Genomic DNA, 25,680 nt, shown 5'->3' with positions numbered 1-25,680 from the left:
GGATTTGAACTCACTATGTAGTTGGCCTTGAACTCATGGCAATCTTCCTCCTGAGTAGGAGAACTACAGGCATGCACCACCATGCCTAGCAGGTACAACACATTCTTGCACCCTTTTGTTTAAAGGAAATTGGTATGATTTTGATGTGTGGATTCATTTTTTCTTCATAAAATCAATCTATCATCTATCTATCTATCTATCTATCTAGTACAACAAACCTTATTCTGGAATAGTATAGTTTGGTATAGTCCACAGGGATCTGTGGTTACTTTGTGGATACTGATAAGTCCTTAGAGATGGAATCTAAGAGTTCAAGTTAACTTGTGATCAGGAACCATGCCAAGTTTGGCTGTAACCTTAACGAGGATATCTACCATATGGCAATGTAATTTTGGGTCATCAGGGAGGTAGCTCCTAAGTGATAAATTTCCCTCTATTGTACTTTTCCTAATTAAGTTGTATCATAGTTTTACTGAGTCTGACTAGAGAATTATTTGGAGAAATGCTGATGAGCACCCATGATTGGAGCTAATTAATAATGGAGTACAGCTTAAGCCATTAAGACTCTTGGGCTTCTGCTGTGGAAAGTCAACATATAAATGACAGAAATTAATGCCTAACTATCCATAGATAACATCTGTAACCTGGTAATGACCTCAAAGCACCAGAGATGATACTGTGACCAGAAAAGACAAGGGATTTCTCTGGACTCCCAGTCTGAATAACTCTTCAGTGCAATGACAGATCTAAATCTGCAAGTCAAAAGTTTTACCTTATTAGAAACAAGGTTTTGCTTAGACTAAGCGGCTTCTAAAATCAGTTCAGATGCTTATAAAGTTGACTCCTTGGGGCTGGGGATTTAGCTCAGTGGCACAGAGCCTGCCTGGCAAGCGTGAGGTCGTGAGTTTGATTCCCAGTACCGGAAAAAAAAAACAAAAGAAAGAAAGAAACAAACAAAAAAGTTGGCTGCAAACTCTAATACATGAAATGCATAAAAGGAGACTCACCACAACATCAGTCCTCATTTTTCCAAATGTCTTGATCAAGTGGGCATAATGATAATCTTCCATTTGTCGTAAAATAGCCGTCATACAGGCCACAAAGTTTCCCTGAAAATGGATCAAAGATAGAATTAGATGGGGCGAGAGGAATCCTTGAGGAGAAAAGATGGTGTAAATGGAGAGTCTGGCATTTACACTGTCAGGTAGAGGCAATGGGGCCTGGGCTGGGAGCCTTAAGTCCTGCCATACCTTGGTCTAGCTTGAGTAGCATAAGACGCTGCTCATTTTCAACCTCAGGGCTTTGCAGGGGAGGGAGATAAGCTATATTTCTTTTGCTCTAGACCCATTATGCTTCTGGACACAGGTTGTCTAGACTACAAGAATAAGCTCTAATTTTTTTAAATTAAATACACAAAAACTAAAGATAGTATTGAAATCACAGCCACTCATGTTTTGTGCTCTCTTGAAAAGTTGCTTCCCTTATTATCAGGCAAAATGTGTGCCCAGCCCCTCCTCTTGGGCCATGGCAAAGAGAGGTCTTTTATTTCTCAAAATCTGCCTGTGTCCCCCATGGCCAATTTAGAGGCAATCACCGCTGACTCCACAATGAGTTATGGTCCAGTTCTCTTCCTGAAGAAGAATGGGGGAGGAGGGAGAGGCTGCCTAGTCAGAATGTCAAGTGAGAGAGATGGGAATTTCTTATACCAGACAGAGCTGACTGGAAAGGAAAAAGAAGAGGGAGGGAAAAAGAAAGAAAAACAATATGACGATGTGGAGAAAGTAAGGGTCCAAAGCAGTTAAGCAGTTAAGTACATATGTGTGTGTACATGCGTCTGTACGCCCTGAAGGCTGTTCACTTTGGTGGCTGTCTTCCTGCCATTCACTGCAATTTCTCATTCCAAGGCAGGTGCGTAACAATGCTATAGCGCCCCTCTTACTTTTAAATATATACCCATACGTTAATGACATTTGAAGAAACACAGGATATATATTATCTCCCATGAAGCCAGTACAAGTCTGGTAGAATTACAGGATGAGACATATCACTGTTTTTTGCCCAGTAAATGAGCTCCCAAATTGCATTCTTTTACTAACTTTACTTTTTGCAGCAATATATTGGAAAGCCTAAATGTCTTTTGTATTAATTTGGAATACGCACTCTATAGTGAAATGTTAAAGTCTAATATTTTCTTCAGTGCATTTTTTATCTACAGTATGCATATATGCTTCCAAATGAGTCCTCAAAGGATGCTTTACACAAATTGAACAAATACAATAAAGATGATATGGTATCTTCCATTCGCCCAGAAATGTAAATTATTTGTGAATGACGATAATTGCTGAGATTTACATTCCAAGTTGGTGATGTTCAGGCAAACAGCTAAATAACGCTTGTTTTGCAAGTAGGAGTGATTAGTAAAATGGTACAATGCCTATTTATGAATGTGAACTTTTGAAACACATAAATATTTGGCATCATCGGGCTCAAGAACAGCTGCCTTTTTATGCCGTCTTCTCCTTCTGAGATGCCATTCTTGAACAATCACCTGACTAACATTACATGTTGATCAGGCACTGGGCGGAAGCTGTGAGAACCACAACCTCTTTCAATCACAGGAAACTTTCTTCTTGTCCCATACAGCAGAGGTTTGGCCTTTTGAATCACTGGGAAAGCTGCATGTGAAACCAGCACTTCAAGGCTATAAGGCAAGTACTTAGTGGTTGACCTAATTTCCTTCCCTTCTCTCCAGATGTGCATTTTAATGCTTTCTCCTAGAAGTTTGAGAAGGTTGCTGATGACCAGCATAAGCTAGCGCCTCCCTTTATCCCACACTTGCAGTCATTAGAGAAAGTTGGAGGAGGATGGAAAAGAAAAGCTCATAAGACACTATGTCACAAATTCCTCCTTGATGCGGTCAATCTGCCCCTGTGAGATGAGGAGCACTTCCAAAACAAGCAGCAGCCGACAGCATCCCACATGCACCCAGGAGGTACTCAAATTACTGTAATTTTCTCAGGTCAAAGGAGTCCAACAATGAAGACTTACATGTAGGCATCACTGAAATCATCAAGTCAGCTATTTATAACCCTGAAACAATACAGCACTGTGCTTAACGTAAAACATCACATTGAAAAATAGCAAATAAAGACTCCTGAGCGATCCTGAGAGTGCTGAGGGAATGAGCAACAAGTACCACAAATGAGAAAAGCCCATGCATCCAGGGTCAGGCCAGGCTCATGAACAGGTAACAGTGAGGGATCCAATTTACAGAACAGATTACCATGCATTGCTGAAAACTTCATGCAATGCAAAGAATAAGGGAATTGATATGACTCCAAAAGTGAAGCTGAAAAGACATGGGAATATCCACCAAGTAAGTCTAAGGAATATGTAAATGGCCAGTTGGGAAGTCTTCTTGCTGGACAAAAAACGTCACCAAGAAGGCAGTCAAATGGCCCTGTATTTAATAACCATAAGGACTAATGAGAGCTGGTCCAGCAAGGGCAAAGGACAGGCCATCACCATGAGTGAGAGGACTGCTGCCTGGCAAAGCACATGCCCTCTTTACTTAACCTAAGGAAATGGGCCAAAAGCAATTTCTCCTGTTCTGTCTTTCCTTTTGTTAGAAGGCAGTCTTGCTATTTCAGCTCTTTTCTAAATTGGACTTGGACCACTAAAAAAAGGGTAATGGGCCTGTTGAAATTCATAGAAATGCTCCCTATTCTCTCCCTGTCTTTTAGGATTGGAAAATTATCCTTGGGGAACTGGTGTTTTAACAGGGGAAGTACTATCCCATGAAAACAGCAGAACCCTGTACTGTGTGGTAGTGGGTTTATAAGGGTAGATACAGAAGCATTTATAGAAGTTGTATTTTAAACCAGTCATACATTAGGAAAAAACATGGGGGAGAACTGTGAAAAGAAAAATTTAATTCTGCAGTCTTAGAAGAAAATTACTATACTCTATGCTTTAATTGATTTATTTTAAATGCATTTGGGAATCACATGAAGCTTTTATTTTTAAGCAATGGGTAGGCTGGCAGGTAGGCTGGTGGCAACCCATTTTGCAAAACTCATCTTAGAACGTGAGCCTGGGGATTAGGCTTCAACCCCAACTTCTGAATAAAAATAATTAACTAAATAAAAATAAGGCACACTCCTATGACTTCAAAGCAATGCAAATCAGGAACAGAAAACACAGGACACTTTTGCAGAGAATTTCAAAACCAGGACACTGAATACCTAATAAATAACAACAACAACAAAAAAATGTGATCCTCATTAGTAGTCAAAGAGGAAAATGATACATCATTATTTGTCTACCAAAATAGCAAATAACTACTTAAGTGATGATAATATTAGGAAAGGGTACAGGGAATGAGGACTCTTATATGCTGTTGGTGAGAGCATAAATTGCTATAACCTTTTTAGAAGCGATTTGGTGATAGGTTTGAAAAGCCTTGAGAGCAAAAAAAAAACCTCATCTCCTTGGTAATTCTACTTCTAACAACCCACCTAAAAAGTATTTCAAAATAGGAAACTTTATGCCTCAAAATGTCTACTGCATCATTGAAAATATGTAAGTGTCCAAAACAAGTAATGTGTAAGTAATACTGTATTTTGTAGGACTGAAAGATAAAATATAGGAATGTCCACTTCAATTTATTGCCCTCAGGTAAAAAAGAAAAAGTAAATATAAATACTACTACTATACATATATAAATATTTGTGGTTTGCTTGAAGTTCAAAGTAAAGTGAGTATCCTATAGTTTTACTTGCTAAATCAAACAATCTTACATTCTGTTATGGTGAAATAGTATGCAAATCTTAAGCATTAGCCAAGAAACATGACACATTGTAATAACATGAGAAAATACCTGAAAAAATGGAGATAATTATGCATAAATATTTTGGGTATATAAAGCATAAATAGCATAAGAACAAACAAATAAACACAAAATGACTAAAGGGAAAAAATTGTCCAGATAGTCATTAGGGGTGAAAGAATGTGCCTAGATTACTTTTACAAGCAGAAAATATGTTAATACTTTGAAAACCAGTCCTGCAAAACTAAAGACCTCATCCATGAGGAGGGACCAACTCTTCCAGCTCCTGAGCCCTTCATTTGCTATGCTCTCATCCTTAGAAGTCTTTCAGGGCCCCTGATCTGTGTGGACTTGGATCCTGCTTTACAACACCCCGTAACACCTCATCTGAACCCCCATTTCAGTAGCCCTTCCCAAAACTTCTCTCAGTACCCACCTGTTAAGTCTCTTTGAGCCCCAGTATACCAGGAAGGTGGAAAGTTGGAAGGGAACAAAGGTAGAATGGAGAACACATAGAAACAAAAATAGAATTGATCACGGTTAGAGCAGAAGCTAGAACTGAGGATAGTAGATGACAGACAGAACTGGGAACAGGTGAAGTGGGGCCCTGATGGTGGAGCAGGGGACATGTCATGTCAGGTAAGTTTGGTATAAGATATTGCTGCAGGACAGAGAAACAACAGGCTTAAAAAAAGACAGACTGGAGACTGGAACCAGGATGAGACACAGCTTTCAATGTCTTTGTCAGCTCTGCATCATTGTCTAAGGATGAAAGCATGAATTACAGGGGAAAATCAAGAGTTGTAATTCCTAGTCTGGAAGAGCCCTGAAGGTATAAGCAAAATGGCTTTAGTCACAGAACTTGAAATTAAGGTATGAAAATGCTCTGTAATACCATGAAGGAGATACATGTTGATGCTCTCAATTCCAGAGATTCTGTAGCCTATGCAGTGTGTGTCTGCCCTCTGGGACGCATGGCAAAAGTGGAATGTTAATACTTGCCTAGGCGGTCAAAATTCAACAGGATTATTGGGCAGACCTGCAAACCACAGAAGCTATAGGAGCAACAGACAGACAGCCAGGAGCACTGAGTGGGGAGGCCAGGCACTGACACAGAATAAAAGGATAATTCCAGTGACTGAATGGACAGTGACACTGGATGATTTCCAGCTAGGTTGTGGTAAAATTTTTAACCATGTTATCTTCCACCAAGACAAGTACTTTGAAGGGAACTCTCATTTAGATGTTTAAATTTCAAATAAACTGGTAAAAATAAACCTACCTCATAATCATCATTTAAAATTGAAGAAAAAGTAATTGTCTAGTGACATTTTAAACAACACTAAAGAAAAACTATGAGGAAGGTAGGAAGTTATACCACTTGGTGAATTCTGAATCACTTGTTTTGGTGGAACATTGAAGTCAAAGAATCAATAGTGTAAAGCAGTATTATGAGAATAAAATATAAGAAAAGGTAAAGTAATTGAGAGTTAATCTGCCATTTAAAAGTAAAGGGTCGGCTGGGGATATAGCTGAGCGGCACAAGTGCCTGCCTGGCAAGGACAAGATCCTGAGTTTGATTCCTGGTACCAAAAAATAAAAATTTGTTCTTAAAAGTAAAGGGTAACTGAAATAGAGCCATATGGATAGATTCTCAGTAGTGTTAAGTTAAAATGCCTGTGGTACACAAAGGCTTTCTATTTTCTGTACGAAAATTTAGGGTAAATGTACTTTATTTTCCATGAGGAGATTTAGAAGGCAAAAACAAGAATTCCAAAAAACACAAAGATCCAAAATGTTATAAATTAGCCCCTAAAATTCCTTCAATGTCTGCCAAATATACTAAGTGGAACTCTCATATAACAAATAATAAGAATTTAAAACTGAATTTGTCCCTGATTCTTCACATCAAATTGACAATAAAAAACTGGAAAAAAAAATACGTAAATTCACAAAGACCACGAGACTGAAAGAAAATGCATGACAAGAGATTGCTGGAAATTGAAATACTTCAGAACTGTCACACTTATCACTGAATATTGTTAGTATTATTGTTAAAAGAAATCAAAGCAGTCTTAAATGGGAAGATATCTCATTTTCATGGAGTAGAAAACTTAACATTGCTAAGAACACAACACTCTAGATTGAGCTATAGATTAGACAACATCACTATCAACATCGCAGCTGATTTCTTAGCAGAAATTAACAAGCCAGTCACAAAGACCACACACTTACGCATTTCTAAGGAATGTCCAGAATAAGTAAAGACAAAAAGCAAGTTAATGATTGCCTGGAACTGGAGATTTGGGGAGAATTAAAGAGGGATTGATAACAGGAACAGGTTTCCTTTCGGGGTGATGAAAACATTATAAAACTGACAGTGGTCAAACAACTCTGTGAATGTGCTAAAACAATTAAATGGTATACTTAAAAGAGGTTTCAATATTATATGAAATATATCTCAAAAGCTGTTGAAAGATTTTTAAAATAAAATTGGTTAATTACATGATGCAAGTTAATTTCACTAAAAATGCATACATGCTCAAAATGAAAGGGCCACTGACAGCCAGCACTACCAAGATGCATTGCTATGAGAATTTAGAGGACCAGGAATAAAGCAGTCATTCTAAAACAATACGGGGGTGAGGGAATTCGCCACTGTGAACTGGAAATTGAGAATGGAGCAGAAGGCACAAGGACCAGCTGACTTTCAAGACAAGTTGAATTATTTACCTTTCTAAACCATATGATTCCGATTTAAAATAACAACAACGTATTTGGAAAAATGCTTCCAAATTCTATAATCTCAATAAGATTGTTCCTTTATTTTACAGTTGTTGAAAGAAAAATATGGTATTGCCTCTTTTGCTTTAATTTCTACACTTAGCTGTTTCCATTTCACATGCAGTTTCTTCAAAGCTGCCTCAAAACCCTGCTAGGATTGAGTGGGGGAATGGAAGTCTAGAATCATCAGAAATACAAAAAGAACAGAGTTGTGAAATGAAGACAGAGAAGAGAGTGTGCCCGTGATGCACCTTAAAGTGCCGAGAGTCATTACTGCACCTTACTAAGGAATATTGTACATTGAATTAAATATCTGATTAAGCATAAGGTATAAGGAAAAGGCTAAGTTGGATATTATCAATAAGACTGAAGTTCATAAAAAACGAGTGTTTTTCTCACATGAATTGAACTTTCCTAGATATAGAAACCACAGTAAAATAAGAGGCTATGATTTTAGTAGTGTAATGTCTTTACAGAAGACATCATATTACTTTTCCCTCTTTTACTTTCTAAAATATTGTTGGTTTCCTTATTTTATAAAGAACTATAGCATAAGGAATGTTTGTAAGAAGAAACTACACAAAACTGAGAATAGTAAAGTTGATAAACTACATTAATGCCATTAGCTATTTTCAATGAGTAGCAACAAAATTAAACATGTGTTTTAAATCTAAAATTGAGTGGCTGGTTGAATTCATAGAGTGCTAATATCTAATATCATTCCAGATACAACAAGGAAAGAAATCTAATTTCAAAATTGAAGTGAATTTTAATTTTACAGTGGAAGTAACTCTAGCAAGTCATTTACAGGACATATACCGAAAGGAAATATTTAGATATTAAGATATTCATAACAATTATTTGCTACTTATTGCATGGAATAAACATTTCTTGACATTTTTTATAAAGTATAAAAATATAAAAATTGTATTTTATGGTATAATGAGGAATATATACTTTGCATACAACTTCTTAGTGTAATTCCTTTGATGATAACACAAGACAGTAAAGCAAGTCAATCTATATTTTATTTTTGCAACCTAAATAAATCAGGTAATATTAGAGTCTCAGAAAGTTTTAGCCTTTCCAAGTCTTACCATATGACATTATCAGTAAACACAATGTAAGAGAAATAAGAGTGCCTTCATCATAATAAACTCCTTCCATTGAAGAGAGGATCGATACGTCTACACACTTTTATAATGGACTTCTGTATATAAAGGGACACTATTGCTATCACAGTTGCAGATTAAAGGTGAAATTCTTAGGTAAAATGGAATGCATATGTCATAAAAGGACACTCTTTAAATTGAAATTCACATTGGCTGGCTGATGTAGTAAAGAGGAATAATGTCAAATACCGAGTGTTAAAAAGAACCAATGAATCACAGGGAGGGTATATATTTTGATATATGAGATTGTTACACAAAAGAATGCAGATGATCTGCTAGAAGGATTTTCTTACAAGTTTTTTATTTATACATAATATACACACATGTAGCATAAGGTTACCTGCTCAAATATTACACATCACAATAGATCACCCAAGCTTTTCTGCTTCACACTATGTAAAATGCCAAAGTGAATGTGGCAATAAATGCTTTGATTTTTGGTTTTTAAAAATCACCAACCGTGGTGAAGCATGACTCAGCTTGCAGGAACCCAAGAATGACACTGTAGGGACAATGTGCCTGTCTAGCAGGTATGTAAAGAAAGCATTAAAACACACATATGTCCAAGGCGCTCCACACCTATCCCTTTGTCCTCACCACAGCACTCACAAAACTGAAGGTTCCTCAGATTCATCAGAAGCAAGGCGTCATAAACAGAAACGGAAAGGACAAGGCGAAAGGGTAAGATTGAAACAGGGCAGAGTAGGATCAAGCTCAGCACTCAAGGAAGAGTCAAGGGTGTGTGTTGTTGAGAGCACTAAGCTCCCAGGAGTCGGCCAGCAGATGAATAAAGAGTCAGTCACACCTGGATAATCACAAAGGAACCTGACTGCCTTCAAGACTAGCAAGGCAAGGTCAGGGGAAAGGGGGAGGTTTAAGGCTCACCTGGCCACACACAAGGTAGTTGGGACAACCTGAGTATCAAAATGAACAATGACAGCAAAGAAATAAAACACAGTGAGACAGTCTAGTGAGAAAACACATGCCAACAATGAATTAAGATACAGTCTTATGAATATTATAAAGAGGAGTGATTACAGATTGCCAAGGGAATTCTGAGAGGAACTATTTTCCAATTGATGGAACTATTACTGAATATAATTATAGGACTGTGAGCAATGATTTGGATGTTTTAACACACACTTGAGTAGTGGGCTACAGCGAAGCAACTTAAACAGATACATTTGCACAGCAAAATGTCTGAGTGGTTAAATGAAGTAGACAGTTTTGTTTTTTGGATATGAAGTTTTATCATACGCATTTATCTTAAATGTAAGAATGGTTAATAAGGTGGGACCATTCACTACATGGATGCATTCTGCCCTTAACAAAGACTCTAGAGCAAAACTGTGAAAGAGTACAAATGACTTTTTTCACTACCAAATATGGATCCCCAATATTACTCTTCCTTCTTTCATCCTCAGATGATAAGTTTTGTCTTATGCTGAAAGTTATGGAAGTACATGTTTGAAAATTAGTCCACAAGTGAAGACTAAAATCTTCAGAGGTCAGTTGGAATTATCACTTGACCAAGAACAGGAATGCTGTGTACGCTAGGCAGCTGTGCGACTTTCCTCAGTCTCAGTCTCCTCACCCATAAAACTGAAATGCTGATTCTACAATCTGAGATTCTTCAGTACTTTAAATTAGCTACTATTTAAAGACAGTAGCACAGTCTGGCTACAGAAGTGAACATGGCTATAATGATAGTGCTGGTGATGATGATGATAGTAACATATAAAAACATACTAAAACTTAATCAAGTAAGCCCATAAAAAGCAGATGAGTATACTATGCTCATAGCTTAGAAGACTCAGTGTCCTTAAGATGCCAATAGATCTACAATTTCAAAATACTAGTAGGAACTTATGTAGAAATTAACAATCTGATTCTAAATATATGTGGAAAAGCAAAAAAAGAAAAGAGGAAAAAGCCAGGGCAACTTTGAACAAATTCAAAGGACATACACTACTTGATTTTAAGATTATAAAACTTCAGATACCAAGAAAGCATGGTAGTGGGAAGAATAGACATATAGATAAAAAATGGACTACATAAAAATGGTTAACTGGTTTTCAACAAAGGTGCTAAGAAAAATCAATGTTAAATTATAGTCTTTCCCATAAATGGTGTGAAGCAGAAATGAAAGGGAAGGACAAAAGTAGAGAGGAAGGGAGGGACAGAGGGATAATCCATACTTATACCAGTGGTGGTGAACCTATGGCACACCGCTACAGCAGGCTGCTTGTATCACTGAAAGCTCTAAAGGGTTCATCATCACTGTCTTATACCATGCTGCAAAAATCAGCTGAGAAATGCTGTCAAACACCTAAATGCGAAATGTAAAACAATGATACTTTTCAAAGAAAACCTCTGTAACCTTGGCTTAGATGTATATATTTTAGAAAACAAAACATACGAACAAAAAGATAAACTGGCTTATATCAAAATCAAATAACTTAAGCATTTAAAAGACTCTAAGGAAATTATAAAGACCAGCCAAAGAACTGAAGAAACCATTTACAAAATAAATATCTGACGAAGAATTTGTCCACAGAATATATAAAAAATTCTCAAAATCAATGGTAAAGGAATTAATTGGCAAAAAACTTAGAGAGACACTTCACCAAAACAGAAACACAAATGCCAATGACACAGACAAAAATACATTGAACATTACTAGTGAAAAGGACAGTGCAAATGAAACCCATATTGAGTTACTATTACTATCCATACAAAGATGGATAAAATATGAAAAAAAATTTGAAAATAAACAACAACTGGAACTCTTTTACATTGTTGGTCTGAAGGAAAAGTGGTAAAGCCATTCTACAAAATTTGGCAGCTTTGTAAATAGTTAATATTTACTTACCACACAACAAAACCACCCTACCTAGGTATTTATGCAAGAGAAATGAAAGATCATGTCCACACCAAGACCTCCACACAAATGTCTGTAGTGGTTTTACTTGTAACTGTCAAGCACTGGAGACCCTCCAATGTTTACTTCTTAGTAAACAGACAAACTGTCGCACATTCATATGACAGAATATTAATCAGCAATACAAACTGATAAACATAGATAAATCCAAAATATACTGTGTAATGTGGAAGAGGCTGCATACTATATAAACCCACTCAATGTCGTTCTGGAAGAGGCAAAATAAGTGAGAAAACAGTGGACACAGATGATAGAGAATGGTGGATATTTTTAGGAGAATGGAAATACTTTATATCTTATATTTGATGGTGGTGGTTACACAATTGTACATATTGGCCGAGTTCAGAACTATAAAGGGTGGATTGCACTGTATACCCTTACTTAACCTTAGCCATATATATGTATGTGTTTATATACACATACATACATTTCAAACCACAATTTCCTATAAGCCAGATGTAATTAATATTGATACTTCAGAGGATTCCTTCTTATTCTCACACATAAAGAAATGGACTACTTTCAATTTAATTACTACTTTAAACATTGCAGCTTTCAAATGGTTTTGCTATTGAGTACTGCAAACCTTACCTCATTGCTCTTGTTTTTCACATTTTCTCAATTTATTCTTTCACATGAACTATAGAACCACTTTTTGAGAGAAACAAATCACAGTGGGATTTAAATTGGAAGCTCATTGAATTTTTAAATTAATTGAGGAGGTTTACAAAACCGGCTTTCCCATTTAGACACATAAACTGTTTCTCTGTTGTTCAAGTCTATTTTTATGCCATTCAGGAATATTTTTTGGTTTCATCATATTGCTCTTAAATAACTTGTTATTTTGGTTTCTACTGGCTTTTAAAATATAGATATAAATATAGATATAGATATAAATATACCTATATCTATATCTCATTGAGTTGGGTAAGTGTATTTTTGTAATAGAATTTATAAAATCTCTTATCTAAAAGATTGAGGGAAGGGTTTTTACTTTGAAGGTTTCTAAATCAATTAAAATAACATTTAATTTTGGATTGTCTTTTCTAATTGCAGTCAGTTTTATTTCTGCTTCCAGCCTTCCTACATAAAGTGGCACTATCAGGACAAAGTTAAGTTGTAGTAATGACAGTAAGGTCTTTGTTTACTTAGTGCTTTTAATGGACATGCCTTTAGGAGCTAATTTTTAGCTATTATTTTGAAAGTTGGCTTAACATAGACCCTAGGTTTTATGTTCAGCAAATAGCTTAACCTAGGCACTCGAACTAGTAAACTATACCAAGCAAAAGAATCATGAGTATTTTTACAAAGTGAGTTTTATTACTGAAGTGAAAATTTGTATTAATAGGGTAAAAGTAAGTACTACCAGAAAAGACATAATTATGTAAAGGCAAGATGTAACACAGTAAAACTTAAAAGGCAATTCTCACTTGGTACACTGTGTACTTAGCACTGACTTAAACCCTTATAAAGAGCCCATTCTCTTAGGAGGGTACTGACAGGGGGCTTACTAGCAGCTGAATTTAAACATTATTTTCACTTGTCTAAGTTGATTTTAATTAGTATCTTAAGATGACCATCTGGAAACAGGAGTAAGTCAACAGTCATGTGTATGTTGAGTAAATTGTAGATCTTTTCACATCATAGTTTATAAAGAAAAATCTCTCTGATGTCTACTTACTAAGAAAAATATTTAAGGGGATATCAGTCTCAAAATATATAAATATATCCAATGTCACACAGACATTATTTATATTTCAAATTTCTAAATTATTTTTTACATAGACCTAAAATGATGAAAATATTAGAAGCCACTCTATTAATATTGAAATTTAGATCTGCATTTAATAATTACAAAATAGACACTTAACACTGATCATATTGGTCACTGTCATAATTTTAATTAGAAAATACAAAACACGGCTATATTGAGATTTATCTCTGTGAATAAAACCCGTATATTTTAGTTTATTTTTACTTCTGACAATCATAGACATTTCAGTTAATTGCTCCACACATGAAATTACAAAGAGATCATAACAGATCAAATCAGTTTCCTGCTACCTGAACTCAAAAGTCTAATCAGAAGTCACATAGAGAAGATGCAAATTGAAAGTCATTTTGCAACAGATGTTCAGTCAAGATTTTTTATTTTTTATTAATCTTGCTTAGACAAGATCTTAAGAGCGTGCAGTGGAAGGTAAATCCACAAAGTGGTACCATAATGACTAATTTTAATTACTTTCCAGAATCAGTACTTGTTTGCAAAATTGAGCATGTTTTTCACAAGCTAATTATCCGTCTACACAGTTAAAAGTTTGCAAACTGGAATGTTCTTCATTCCTGTATAACAAGAAGCTTACAAGATAATGAAATGAAGCCCACTTGATTTGAATTTAAAGTAGCTGCCTTGGTGTCATGATATGGTAAAAAGCAGAAATCTAGGTTGATCAGTTAAATACAAATAGTCAATATAAGGCATTTGTTTGCAAGAACCAGAACCCTCAAACACTACTACAAGGACATTTGATAGGAAAATCCCCATATTCAGAATAAGGGCATTATGGGTAGAAAAATAAATAACCTGCAGGACTAATGTGGACCAGGGTCTAGGCCTGTGAAGCCATCTAGGAGTTGCACACAGCCACTTCCACTCCCCTCCCCAATGGCTCCTTCATCTTGCACACTGCCCAACAGGGAATCCTTTTGCCATCCACACCCTTTAGGGCTTCTCTCTACCTGTGTCCCCAGTAGCAGGTTCCTTCCCCAGACCCGCTCATGTCCCACCTCCTACAAAGTTTGGCACCAAAGCCTCCTTTTTCAAGTTCTTTGCCTAACACCTTCCGCTTGAAAATGTAAGGCATGTTTGTGCTCTGTACATTTGGCACCCTGCTTCCTCCCTGTATTGAACACCTTCACACAAACTATATAATCTGCCTACTAACTACATTAGCCATCATCTCTCCTCCCTAGAATACAAACTTCCTGAGGACAGGGAACTTTGTCTCACTTGCCAAGGAATCCCTAGGCTTTAGAAGACAGCTTTCACCTATGAGGCCGCCAGTGAACCTGCGGCACACAGACTGAATTACACATTTACTCCTTGACTTATTGTACAGAACATTTACCAATGCAGAAAAGAAGGTCTGAGATAAACAACAAAAAAGGGAAACAGTTTAGCCCGACAAGACCCACAACTCAAGAAATGACTGCATCAACTAATGAGTGAATGTGTTTCTGATGAAGATAGGTTTCATTTCCAGTCCTTTAAAAAACTCCAAACCTGTATCTAAATGGCACTATTCTAAAGAAATTTATAGGCTGATGTATTTTTTTTAACTATAAACTTAAAATGTACATTCTCAGACATGGGCTATACCAACATTTTGTTCTATATAAAAGTTCTGAATACATCTTTGCAAAATATCTCTTTGGTGGGGCTACAGTGAGGGCATTTAAATATTTTTTTAAAATTCTGCCTTTCTCCATGTCATTTTCAAAGCCAACCTTAGCCCTTTTTATGGTTTGAGTCTAGATGTCCTCCCAAAGCCTCAGGCAGTCATGTGGTGGGCTTCTAAAGTTTCTGATTGATCCATGGCCCAGTGCTGGGATTATGGGTATAAGTGCTACACCTGCCCTGGGGCAGGTAGGCTGCATACAATACAAGGGAGGGAAAGAGGCTTGCTCTTGCTGCTCCTCCTCCCCTTTTGCTCTTTTTACCTTTGCTGTTTTCTGGTGCCATGAACTGTTGCCCTCCGTCTGCCATGTGCCACTGCGCCTTGAGCCAACCAAATATGGACTAAAACCTCCACAAAAAGTGAGCTACATAAACCTTTCCTTCCTTAATTCTGGGTGTCATGTATTTTGTCCCAGCAATGAGAGAAAAGTAACAAGACAATTATTCTCTTAAAAAAAAAATACCTTCTTAGTAAACCTTAAAATAAAGTTTGATAGATGCTTGATAAAAAAACTTCATCAACAGTAGTAATTCAACATGCCAGAGGACATACTGTAAAGAAAAAGTACTTAGGAATAAACAAAAAAGGGGAAGATCGGTACACCAAAGTCTACAACACATTTATGAAAGAAACTGAACAGGACAAATACATGGAACAAATACATGAAATAATATCCCACCTTCGAACTAACAAAATTAATATTGCTAAACTGTTCATATAGCCCAAAGTGATCTACACATTCAACACAAGCCCTATCAAAATTCCAATAATATTTTTTGCAGAAACAGAAGAATCAGATCTAAAATTGATATGGAACCATGCAAGACTCAGAACAGCCAAAGCAATCTTGGACAAAAAGAAACAAAGCTATAGGCATTACAAAGCTATGTTAATAAAAAGAGCACAGCACTGACACATCAACCAAGGAAACAGAATAAAGCACCCAGAAATAAACTTAACACATTTCCAGGGAACTGATTTTCCACAAAGATGCCAAGAATATACAAGGACAAATACAGTCCCTTCAGTATAAATTGCATGGGGAAAACGGAATATTCACATATAGAAGAATGAAATGAGAACATTACAGTAGGCCATATGTAAAAATCAACTCAAATTTTATAAAGAATTAAGACCTGCAACTATAAGTATACTAGGAGGAAACATATGCAAAAACTTCTTGAAACTGGTCTGGGCAATGACTTCTTGGCATGAATCCAAAATCACAGAACAGAGTAAAAATAGACAAAGAAGGTTGTGTCAAAATAAAAAGCTTCAGTGCAGCAAGGGAAAGAATTAACAGGGTAAAGAGATGGCCTATAAAATGTGAGAAAATATTTGCAAACTGCATGTCTTAGATACTTTGGCATTGTGGGGAAAAAATATCCAGCACTCACAAGTTTAAGTAGGAAAGATTTATTTTAGTTGGTAGTTGTATAGGTTTCAGTTCATAGTCAGCTGGATCTACTGCAGGGCAGTACAGAAGAGAAGCATGGCAGAGAATTCATGGCATGGCAGGCAGGAAATGAGGTGTCCTTCTTTCCCTTTTTATTTATCCAGGCTGCAAGCCTATTGGTTGGTGCCACAGAAACCCAGGGTGGGTCTTCAATAGGTCCATTACCCACAACCAGAACTCTCTAAACCAATCAGTGGATCATGATGCAGTTTCACAGAGTCATATCCAGTCACTCCCAAAAGCACCACCTATGAGGACATGAGGGCTTGGAGAGACATCTAGATATAAGCTATACCACTGTATATCTGCTAAGGGCTTAATGATCAAAATATGTAAGAAACTCAAACAACTCAGTAGCAAGAAAATCACCTGATTTTTAAAATAGGCAAAGGCTCTAAACTGATAATTTGTGAAAGACGATACACAAATGACCATTGAATATAGGAAGAAAAAGCTCTACATCACGAATCATCAGAGAAATGCCAATTAAAACCACAGAAAGATATCACCTCACATTTGTTAGAATTGCTCTATTAAAAACAGGAAGACAGGGCCTGGGGATTTAGCTCAGCGGCACAGTGCCTGCCTGGCAAGAGCAAGGTCGTGAGTTCAATTCCCGGTACTGGAAAAAAAAAGAAAAAAAGAAAAAAAAACAGGAAGACAACAACTGCTAAGGAGATGTGGGGAAAATGGAATCCCTGCATACCACTGGCAGTAATATAAATTAATACAGTCACTTTGGAAAGCAATATGAGGCTTCCTCAGAAAACTAAAGGACAGGACTACCATGTGATCCAGTAATCCCACCTCTGCCCAAAGAAAATTTGTGCACTGATGTGTAAATGTTGGTATGTCAATGAAGTATCTGTACCTCCACTTTCATTGCAATGTTGTTCATCATAGCCAAGATATGGATGCAGCCTAAGTGTTTATCAATAAATGGATTAATAAAGATAATATATGGAGCATGAAATATTATACAGCCTTCAAAAAGGAGTAAATTCTGTCATTTTCAGTGACATGGATGAGCCTAGGGTATATTATGCTAAGTGAAATGAGCCAAGCAGGCACAAAAAGACAAATACTGCATAATCTCATTTATGTGTGTAATCTAAAAGTAGAATATAGGCCCAGGGATATAGCTCAGTGGTACAATGCCTGTCTGACAGGAGCAAGATCCTGAGTTTGATTCCCAGTACCAAAAAAAAAAAAAAAAGTAGACTGTAGAAATGTTGGTTATCAGTACTTAGGGCATGGGAATATTATGGTGTTGATCAAAGGATACAAAATTTCATTTAAACAAGTGCAATAAATTCAAGAGAACACTGGACATCCCCCAGATTTAGCTAATAACATATATACTTGAAAACTACTGAGAGTAGACTTGAAGTGTTACCACAAAACATAGCTATATGGTTAATTAGCTTGGTTTGGCTACTTTTTAATGTATATATGTGTCAAAACATCATGTTCTATCTCATATATAACTTTGCCAATTTAAAAAATAATCATTACAATGATAACAGCAATATAATATGCTAGAGAATTTGTGTGATTCTCCCCATGATGCAAAAACATCTGGTCTCCTTGTATCATGAAAAGTGAGTCTAGTTAGGGAGTAGTAGTAGCAAGGTCCGGACCCAGTGTACTTTTCCAGAGTTGTAGTGGTCTGTCAACTGGAAGGGTCCATGTGGTTCAGCCATGTTGGATCCTTACTGGTAAAACATATGGGAAAAGCTAAGCCCAGTCCAATGAGCTGCCTGGTACCCATGCAGAAGCACACTGAAGACATGTAACACAGCATCTGGAAGCAGAAATTTTCACGTTGCTAACAGGATTATTTAGCATTTGAGAGTTCATCATGCTCAGCCACTGTCCAATAGAAGAAAAGCAAAGTGTGTCTTCCAGCAACCTTGGGGCCAGCAGCCCTGGTGGGATGCTTATGAAGATTCTGAAATGTCCAGCAAAAGCACATTCATCTACAGCCCATCAAGAAAGAGGGAAGTCACACAGCCAAAATACTTTAACTGCCCTCACTCTACGATCTGACATCAGCTTTACGGGTGGAAGGAAATGTAGCTTATTTGTGAAATATGAAAGAGAGTTATAGTCACCCTCTGTAACTTCAGGTTCCATGTTCATGGATTCAATCAACCAACAGATAGAAAAACCTTGGAAAACAAACTGGATGTGTACTGCAAATATACACTTTGGCATTTTCTCCTAAATATTCTTGGATAACCACTGATTCCACAGCTTTACATTGTATTAGGTATTATAAGAAATGTAGAGATGATTGAAAGCATATGTGTGTAGGTTACATACAAACACAACATCGTTTTTCGTAAAATACTTGATCATTCACAGGGGTTGATATTCTCCACAGTCCTGGCACAAACTCCTCATGGATACTGAGTGATGACTGTCCTCAATATTTTCTACCAATTTACTAGAATGGAAACTATCCTTGCAAGAAACCAAACCAAAGTCTAAGCGCAGAGGTGAAGAGCAAGTCTGGCTAGTGTATCAAACCACACATGTGTTCCTGAGAGCAGGATGTGAGAGCTGCAGGGTGGCACCTGAAAGAAAAGGGTGGTTGCATGGGAGTTACATAAAAGTAGGCTCTGGGGATCATCTAATTCAGCCATCTACTCACAAGTACATGCACACTCTTGCCTGTTCTAAGGTAAGTCTTGTGCTGGGGCTTGGGATATGAATGGAAATGCATCACAGGTTTCCTTCCCCTGTATCTAATGAGAAATGACCTTCAAAGAAGCAAGTTTATTCAGTACAACAAGGCCATGGAGGAGTGACTTGGTTGCTGTGGAACAACATGTCATCGGTGGGAGAGAAAGCCCAGCAGAAGTGCTATGTCCTCACAGTGGCTGTGATGTTATGAGCCTGAGAGCTCAGTCCTGCAGTGTGGCTAGGCAGAGGGGGAGAAAGCAGCAGAAGCAGAGGCAGGAAGACTCTGGTGCTGAGGAACTTCAGTTAGCCAAAGGGCCTCGCTGGCAACATTAGTCACTCCTCTTCTTATTTTTCACCCTTCATCAAATGCCAAGAATCACTGTAGTCAGGACCACGGAGAAGGCAAGAACAGTATTGAACTTTATTTGCTTTCAGCTTTGGTACGTCATATGCATAATCATTCTGCTTGCAAATCCAACCCTTCTGCAGTCCACAAGCATACTCACTGTAATGGGGGGAAAACTTGCCTATTGGGGAAACTCCAAAAACTTCAGGCTTCACTCAACAATAAGCATATCTTGTACACTAATTCTCATGAATACTAGTCTCTGTTCGTTTTTTCCTTTTCATATTCTTGGATACAAATTCCGTTCCTGGCAACTGTAGAGTGAAAAGGTAAAAAAGACACTTGAAATTTTCTAAGCTATATTTCCAACTGCTAAAACTCAAAAGGCTAACTTCCCTAAATTCAATCTGATGTGTACACTAGATAGAACTAATGAAACTTCTCCCTGGGTTGCCAGCATTCTGGAGTAACAAGACTTGGTAAAGAATATAAACAAAGGAAAGTGGAGGTTCCGTTATCTTCTATATGACGTCAGGTCTCTGGGATCTAAAAGAAGGAAGCTCAGGGGAAACAAAAGACTTCATAAGCCAGGGGCCATGCCGTGGGCAAACTGCCTCCTTCCTGCTTCTTCTTCTGCAGGGAAGTCACTGTGGGCCCTTTCTGCCCAATGACACTGAGGGGCAAACAAGCGTGTTCTTTGCTGGACTGATTAAAATGTATTCATTTTCTGTCATTCCTAATAAAAAATACAATTATGAAAAACCTGTCAGTCTAGTACTTAGAAATTTCAATTACACCAGCCCCTTGTAGTAAATTATGATTCTTGTTCTTTTTCTCCCATGTTATTTCCTATGTTTTTGACACATAATAACATATGCTTTTCAAACCCTTCTAATTCAGATTTACTAACGGGAAAAGAGTTAACTGGTAGAAAATGTGAATTCCAGGTTATATTTTTTAAATGTATTTTGTATATTACAGTACCTTAATAAACAGATTTCAAAAGTACAAGTGATAATTGTTGTGCTATTTCTAGCTTAATGAGTAAACATAATCTTTTCTTTCTATTCTGAGCCCCAATAACATTCAGATTCATTAAAAGGTACTTGCACATTCTATCATTTTGAGTCTAAAGGAATTTTTATTTCATGTTTTCTTCCTTGCCCTTCCTTCCAAATTCATACTTCAAATGTCTACTCAAATAACTTAAGCCAGGGGTAAGACATTCAACATTAGGATTTCTAGTCTTTCTTCATCTTAAATAACACGGCCTTAAGTTGTCTCTGGATATAATTAAAATAGGATCTATTCCTGTCAAGCAATTGATGACTCATGGGAAAAACAATTGGATTAATCACAAAGAGTAAATAATTGAATTTTTAAAGAGCATATTCAGGCAAGCTTTATGGTTATAAATACAAATCCAAGAAAGTATCAATACCTTCTTTTGTGCTATGAGAATTTTAACTTATTTTGATTGGCTCTTCTTAGCCAAGCCTAGAAATTAACCAAGCAGAAAGGGCCATGCCAACTCACTTCTTATCCTACAGCCCAGCTTGGAATCTTTTCACATTATCTTTTCCCTGCTGAGTGAGACAAGGAACACAATCCACTTTGACTCTCATTGGCAGAGAAGATTTCTAGGTCCACTCTACATACAAGGAGATGGTGATGAGATAAACAAAGGTGGGGGGGCTGATGAGAATGCCATTAAAAATGTCAATTCTTTAAAAAACAAACAAAAAACAGAACAGCCACTTAGTTAACAGATACATCACTCCCAAAGGAGCAAGGGGCTCACTAGGAGCTTGTATTTGATACCCTGTGTCTTCATTCTGGTTGCTTGGTGAGAAAGGATAATACTAATATTCTCCTTCATAAATAGAAACTGAAGTACATCACTAAAATGGAAACATTAAACTCAGTGATATCCTGAGCTAAATACTACATATTGCTAAGTTAAAAGGCATTAGAAGATAATATTAATGAGGATAATTGATTTTAACTATCTAATAAGTACACAGAATTTAATAGTTGTTTTTGTATCCAGTTCTAAGCTATTTTCAAAAATCTTTGAAAAATGCTGATTTGTGTGGTTCTAAATTTTTTACACATGATTGAACTATATCATCAAATGATTTTATAAAGTCAGAGAGGTTTTCAGGGTTAAATTCTTGATTGTGACCAACGCAGGGCAGTAATGCAGAATGTTAACAATGGGAAAACGGAATAAAGGACACACAGGAGTAAGCAGAATGACCTCTGCATCTCTCTGGTAAAATGAAACTACAAAGTTAACTTTTAAAAGTAAATATAAATAAAATTGAATAAAAGCAATCTCTACATAAGGAAACCACAAAATTTACCTCCCAAAGTAATTTGTTTATAATGTTAGCATGAGACTCTGAGGGCAATCTAAACATTTTTTTAAAAACCTGGATATCATAAGGAATCTAAAGAGCTATTTAAATCTCACATACCCAGTATGCTAAGTACTTCTGAAGTTCCTACAAGCTTATCTTCAGAGACAGTAAGCAGCAGTGATGTAGGGCTGTTTTTAGAGACGAGAAAGACTGATGAGGAAAGGGTGATTTAGTAAGCTAATTACACAATTACCTTTTAACAGGCCATTGGTAAGCACAAATCCTGATTAAAAATAAATGTCTGAAATTTCAATGTGCATAAAACTTAACATCTGTAACCTTCCTGGGCTGCTCCCCGAGGCTCAGGCAAGGCAACCTACCTTGTAGCACACACATCTGAAAACAATGGGGACACAAAGCAATGAATGATGCTATTAAAACTGGATTTTTCTGATCAGATTTCATTAAGTTAAAGAGTCTCCATCAAACACCCTCCCATAACAGCGCTTTATTGCTCAGCAAGCAAGTTTACACACTGAACGAACATCATTCTGCTCTCCTCTGAGTGAGGCTAATGCCACCACCATTTTACAAAACAGAAAATCAGCATCAGAGGATGCAGAAAGCCCTTCAAAATGGTCAGTGTCAAAATTTCTAATTGAAATAGTGCTAAGCTCTATATTAAATGAAGGGGATAACCAAAGAAAACACACTAAAGTAAAGACAAGCCATAAATTGCAGGTTCTACACAAGAGAGCATCTCAAACCATACTCTGACTCTGATTGCTTCCTGCAATACCACTTTCCCTAATGTGTGAGCAGGAGTGCTGCCCACAGTGACACCACCAACAAGGACACTTGACCTGAAGTGTGAACACTTTCCAGATGCCCACGTTTTAAGAGTTTCCATCATTCACTGTGAGCTCTGGAGCAGCAAACCAAAGGACGTGAGTAGCTAGTGCTGGACTGAAGTCAATAGGGCTGTGTGGATGAAAGTCAAAGTGAGAGCAATCTGTTTAGGTACTTTCTCAACACGGAGACAGAACACCCAACACCAAAAACTCTAAGGAGGAAATGTTCCTTTTGGCTCACAGTCTGTAGAGGTTTCAGTCCATAGTAAGCTGGCTTTAAGGCAGTGTGGCATGGCAGAGGAGAGTGAGCTCATGGCATGGCAGCAGAAAGCAGAGAGTGATCAAGGGAGGAGGGAAGGAGATACACCCTTCCAGGTCCTCCCACCAGATTTTACAGTTAACTATAAACTTAGCAATGGACCATCTACTGACGAGTACCACATCCCTATGATCCAATCTCCTTCCCAAGGCCACATCAATGAATGCATGAGACTTTAGGGGCACAACTAGATATAATTACAACACATCCTACACCTTCTCCAAGGGTAGGCTGAGGCTATGAGTGCCATGGAGCAGAGTGACGAATGGGAGATGCAAAGCAGGCTACATAAAAGGAGGGGGTCATACTTGGCGATGAAAACATGGGAGGTGAGGAGATTCCACACTAGAAAACCTGTCAAAATCAGCCAGAGGTCCTAGCATTCTCAAATTTTAAGAGACTGAAATTAGAATGCTGCTTCTATAGGCAAGGGGTGGGGATGGTGAATGAGGAATTGTTTTGTGGGTACAGAGTTTCAGACTTGCAAAATGAAAAGGGCCCTGGAGATTTAGTGGCCTAAAAAATGTGAATTATACTTAACACTACTTCATTGAACATTTACAAAAGTTTAAGATGGTATATTTCATGTTATGCATACATTACTGCAACTAATTCTTTTTCGTAAAAGAAAAACATCCCAGCCACAACATGATCTAGCACAGCCATAAGAATAAAATGACCAAAGGGGAAGTGGGGAGACCAACAGGAGATAAAGAAGCTGACAAAAAGTTTAGCAACGAAAATTGCAAGTGCTTGATCAGAACCTTCCTTTCTGTAGCACAGGCTGAACCCAAACTGAAGCTCACATTCACATTTCTGAGACCTGCAGCACACTGTCAAGAAGTCCAGCTTAACTGAGATAAACTAAGGTTTCTTCTTGACCTCTCTCTCCCATTTTTATGTGAAAAGCACACCTCAAAACAGATCAGCAGATCCCACTTTTGGAGAATTAAATGAACAATGTACTAGAAGTTAGACCTCAGTAGATTCAAATATGTCCCCTCTTGTGTGCTGTCAATGTGATATTGGAGAGGTGGGGCCTTTAAAAGGTGACAAGGCCATGAGTCTGCTCGTGGTGGAGGCATCTGTAGGCTGGTAAAAGAGGATTCACACTGCTGTTGCTTTACCTGCGCTCTGCCTTCTGCCGAGTGAGGACACAACCCTTCTCCCCTGCAGAAGATGCAGCCATAAAGTACCATTTTGAAAGCTGAGAACAGCCCTCTCTAGCCAAACAAACCTGTCACCCCCTTGTTCTTGGACTTCCAGCCTCAAGATGTGAGAAATAAAATTTCTACTTATAAAGTATCCTGTCCCAGGTATTTTTTTTATATCAGCACAAAAAGGACTACAGCAAACCTAATGCTGCTTTTATTTTGATTAGGAAATAACAGAAATTAGAAAAAAGGGAAAAGACACTGAATTCAATATTGTACTAACTATGGAGAGTACACATAGTCACGAGAACTTTAAAACAACATTGTGTTTGTCTTCACACAAACCATAGGCAGTCATTGCCATGGCAATTTTCTTGGCTGATCGGAAAGCTGACAACTATAACTTCAGTGGACAGAATACTAGATGGGTTGGAAGTCAGAAGACTTCTATCCTGGTCTTGACTCTGGCAAATGAGCTCCAAAAGCCACCATTTTCTGTCATTTAAATATTTCCCAATTTACCAACTCTAACAAAAAATGTAAAAAGATACCTTACAGTTTAAACATTATAACTTGCTGATTTCATTTTGAACCATTTTCTGTCTTTCCTCAATGATATAAAAAGAACACTAGCAGATTCTATTTAGAAACCATAATATTTTCAGTGGTGCCATTTCATGTGTACTACTGCATATTAAGTCAAATTATGGTTATATTTCTATAAAGGAGATCCCCATTCAAATATCCTAATGAGGATTCTCTTAGATTAATGAGAGTAATTATATTGCAGAATTTTATAACTCATAAAAATATTTTCCATGTGGCATTTTTTCTGCAGATAAATGCTATTAGCTTACAAAAAAACTTTATTTTCAATATGAAATAGCATATGTGAGCATGTTCATACTGCCAGTATGTTAGCGTTATATACCTAAAGCATGACTTTGCCATTATTTCTATATGGTTCTCCAAACAGATAAACTATTAAATGAACTCAAATGTTAATAACTGGAAATATTTGCACAAGCTGTACCTTTGTTATTTTGTTTTAAGAGTAGGATGACAAATCCTTAGGGACTCAGAGCCGCTAGCAAAGCACAGCACCCTCCACAGACCGCCACTACACCCAGTAGGTTCCTCATCACTTTGGTTCCCAATGAAGTAGCATATTATCAGTTTGAGAATTATAAACCACACACAGCATCACTAATGAAATAAAACTGCATGAAACTACTTAAACCGCTTATGCTGTGCAGTTTCATGGAAGTAATGTGCAGAATCCAATTTAAAAAACCAGTTTTCATCTGTTAAGCAGGAAAT

General features: G+C 37.2%; 1 protein-coding gene across 3 annotated transcripts in view; it reads right to left on the bottom strand.

Moving 5' to 3' along the window:
• Dock1 (dedicator of cytokinesis 1) overlaps positions 1-25,680 on the bottom strand; it is a 518,033-nt gene that overhangs the window by 192,697 nt on the left and 299,656 nt on the right. For all 3 annotated transcript variants that reach the window (XM_005402009.2, XM_005402010.2, XM_013503070.1), the window contains exon 28: positions 1,008-1,109. In XM_005402009.2, coding sequence (XP_005402066.1) covers positions 1,008-1,109 — 102 coding nt within the window. The remainder of the gene's footprint in view (positions 1-1,007; positions 1,110-25,680) is intronic.

The sequence above is a fragment of the Chinchilla lanigera genome, unplaced genomic scaffold (genome assembly GCF_000276665.1).
Source record: "Chinchilla lanigera isolate Chin_1 unplaced genomic scaffold, ChiLan1.0 scaffold00076, whole genome shotgun sequence".
Lineage (NCBI taxonomy): Eukaryota > Metazoa > Chordata > Mammalia > Rodentia > Chinchillidae > Chinchilla > Chinchilla lanigera.
This window is presented reverse-complemented; position numbering and strand designations above follow the sequence as displayed.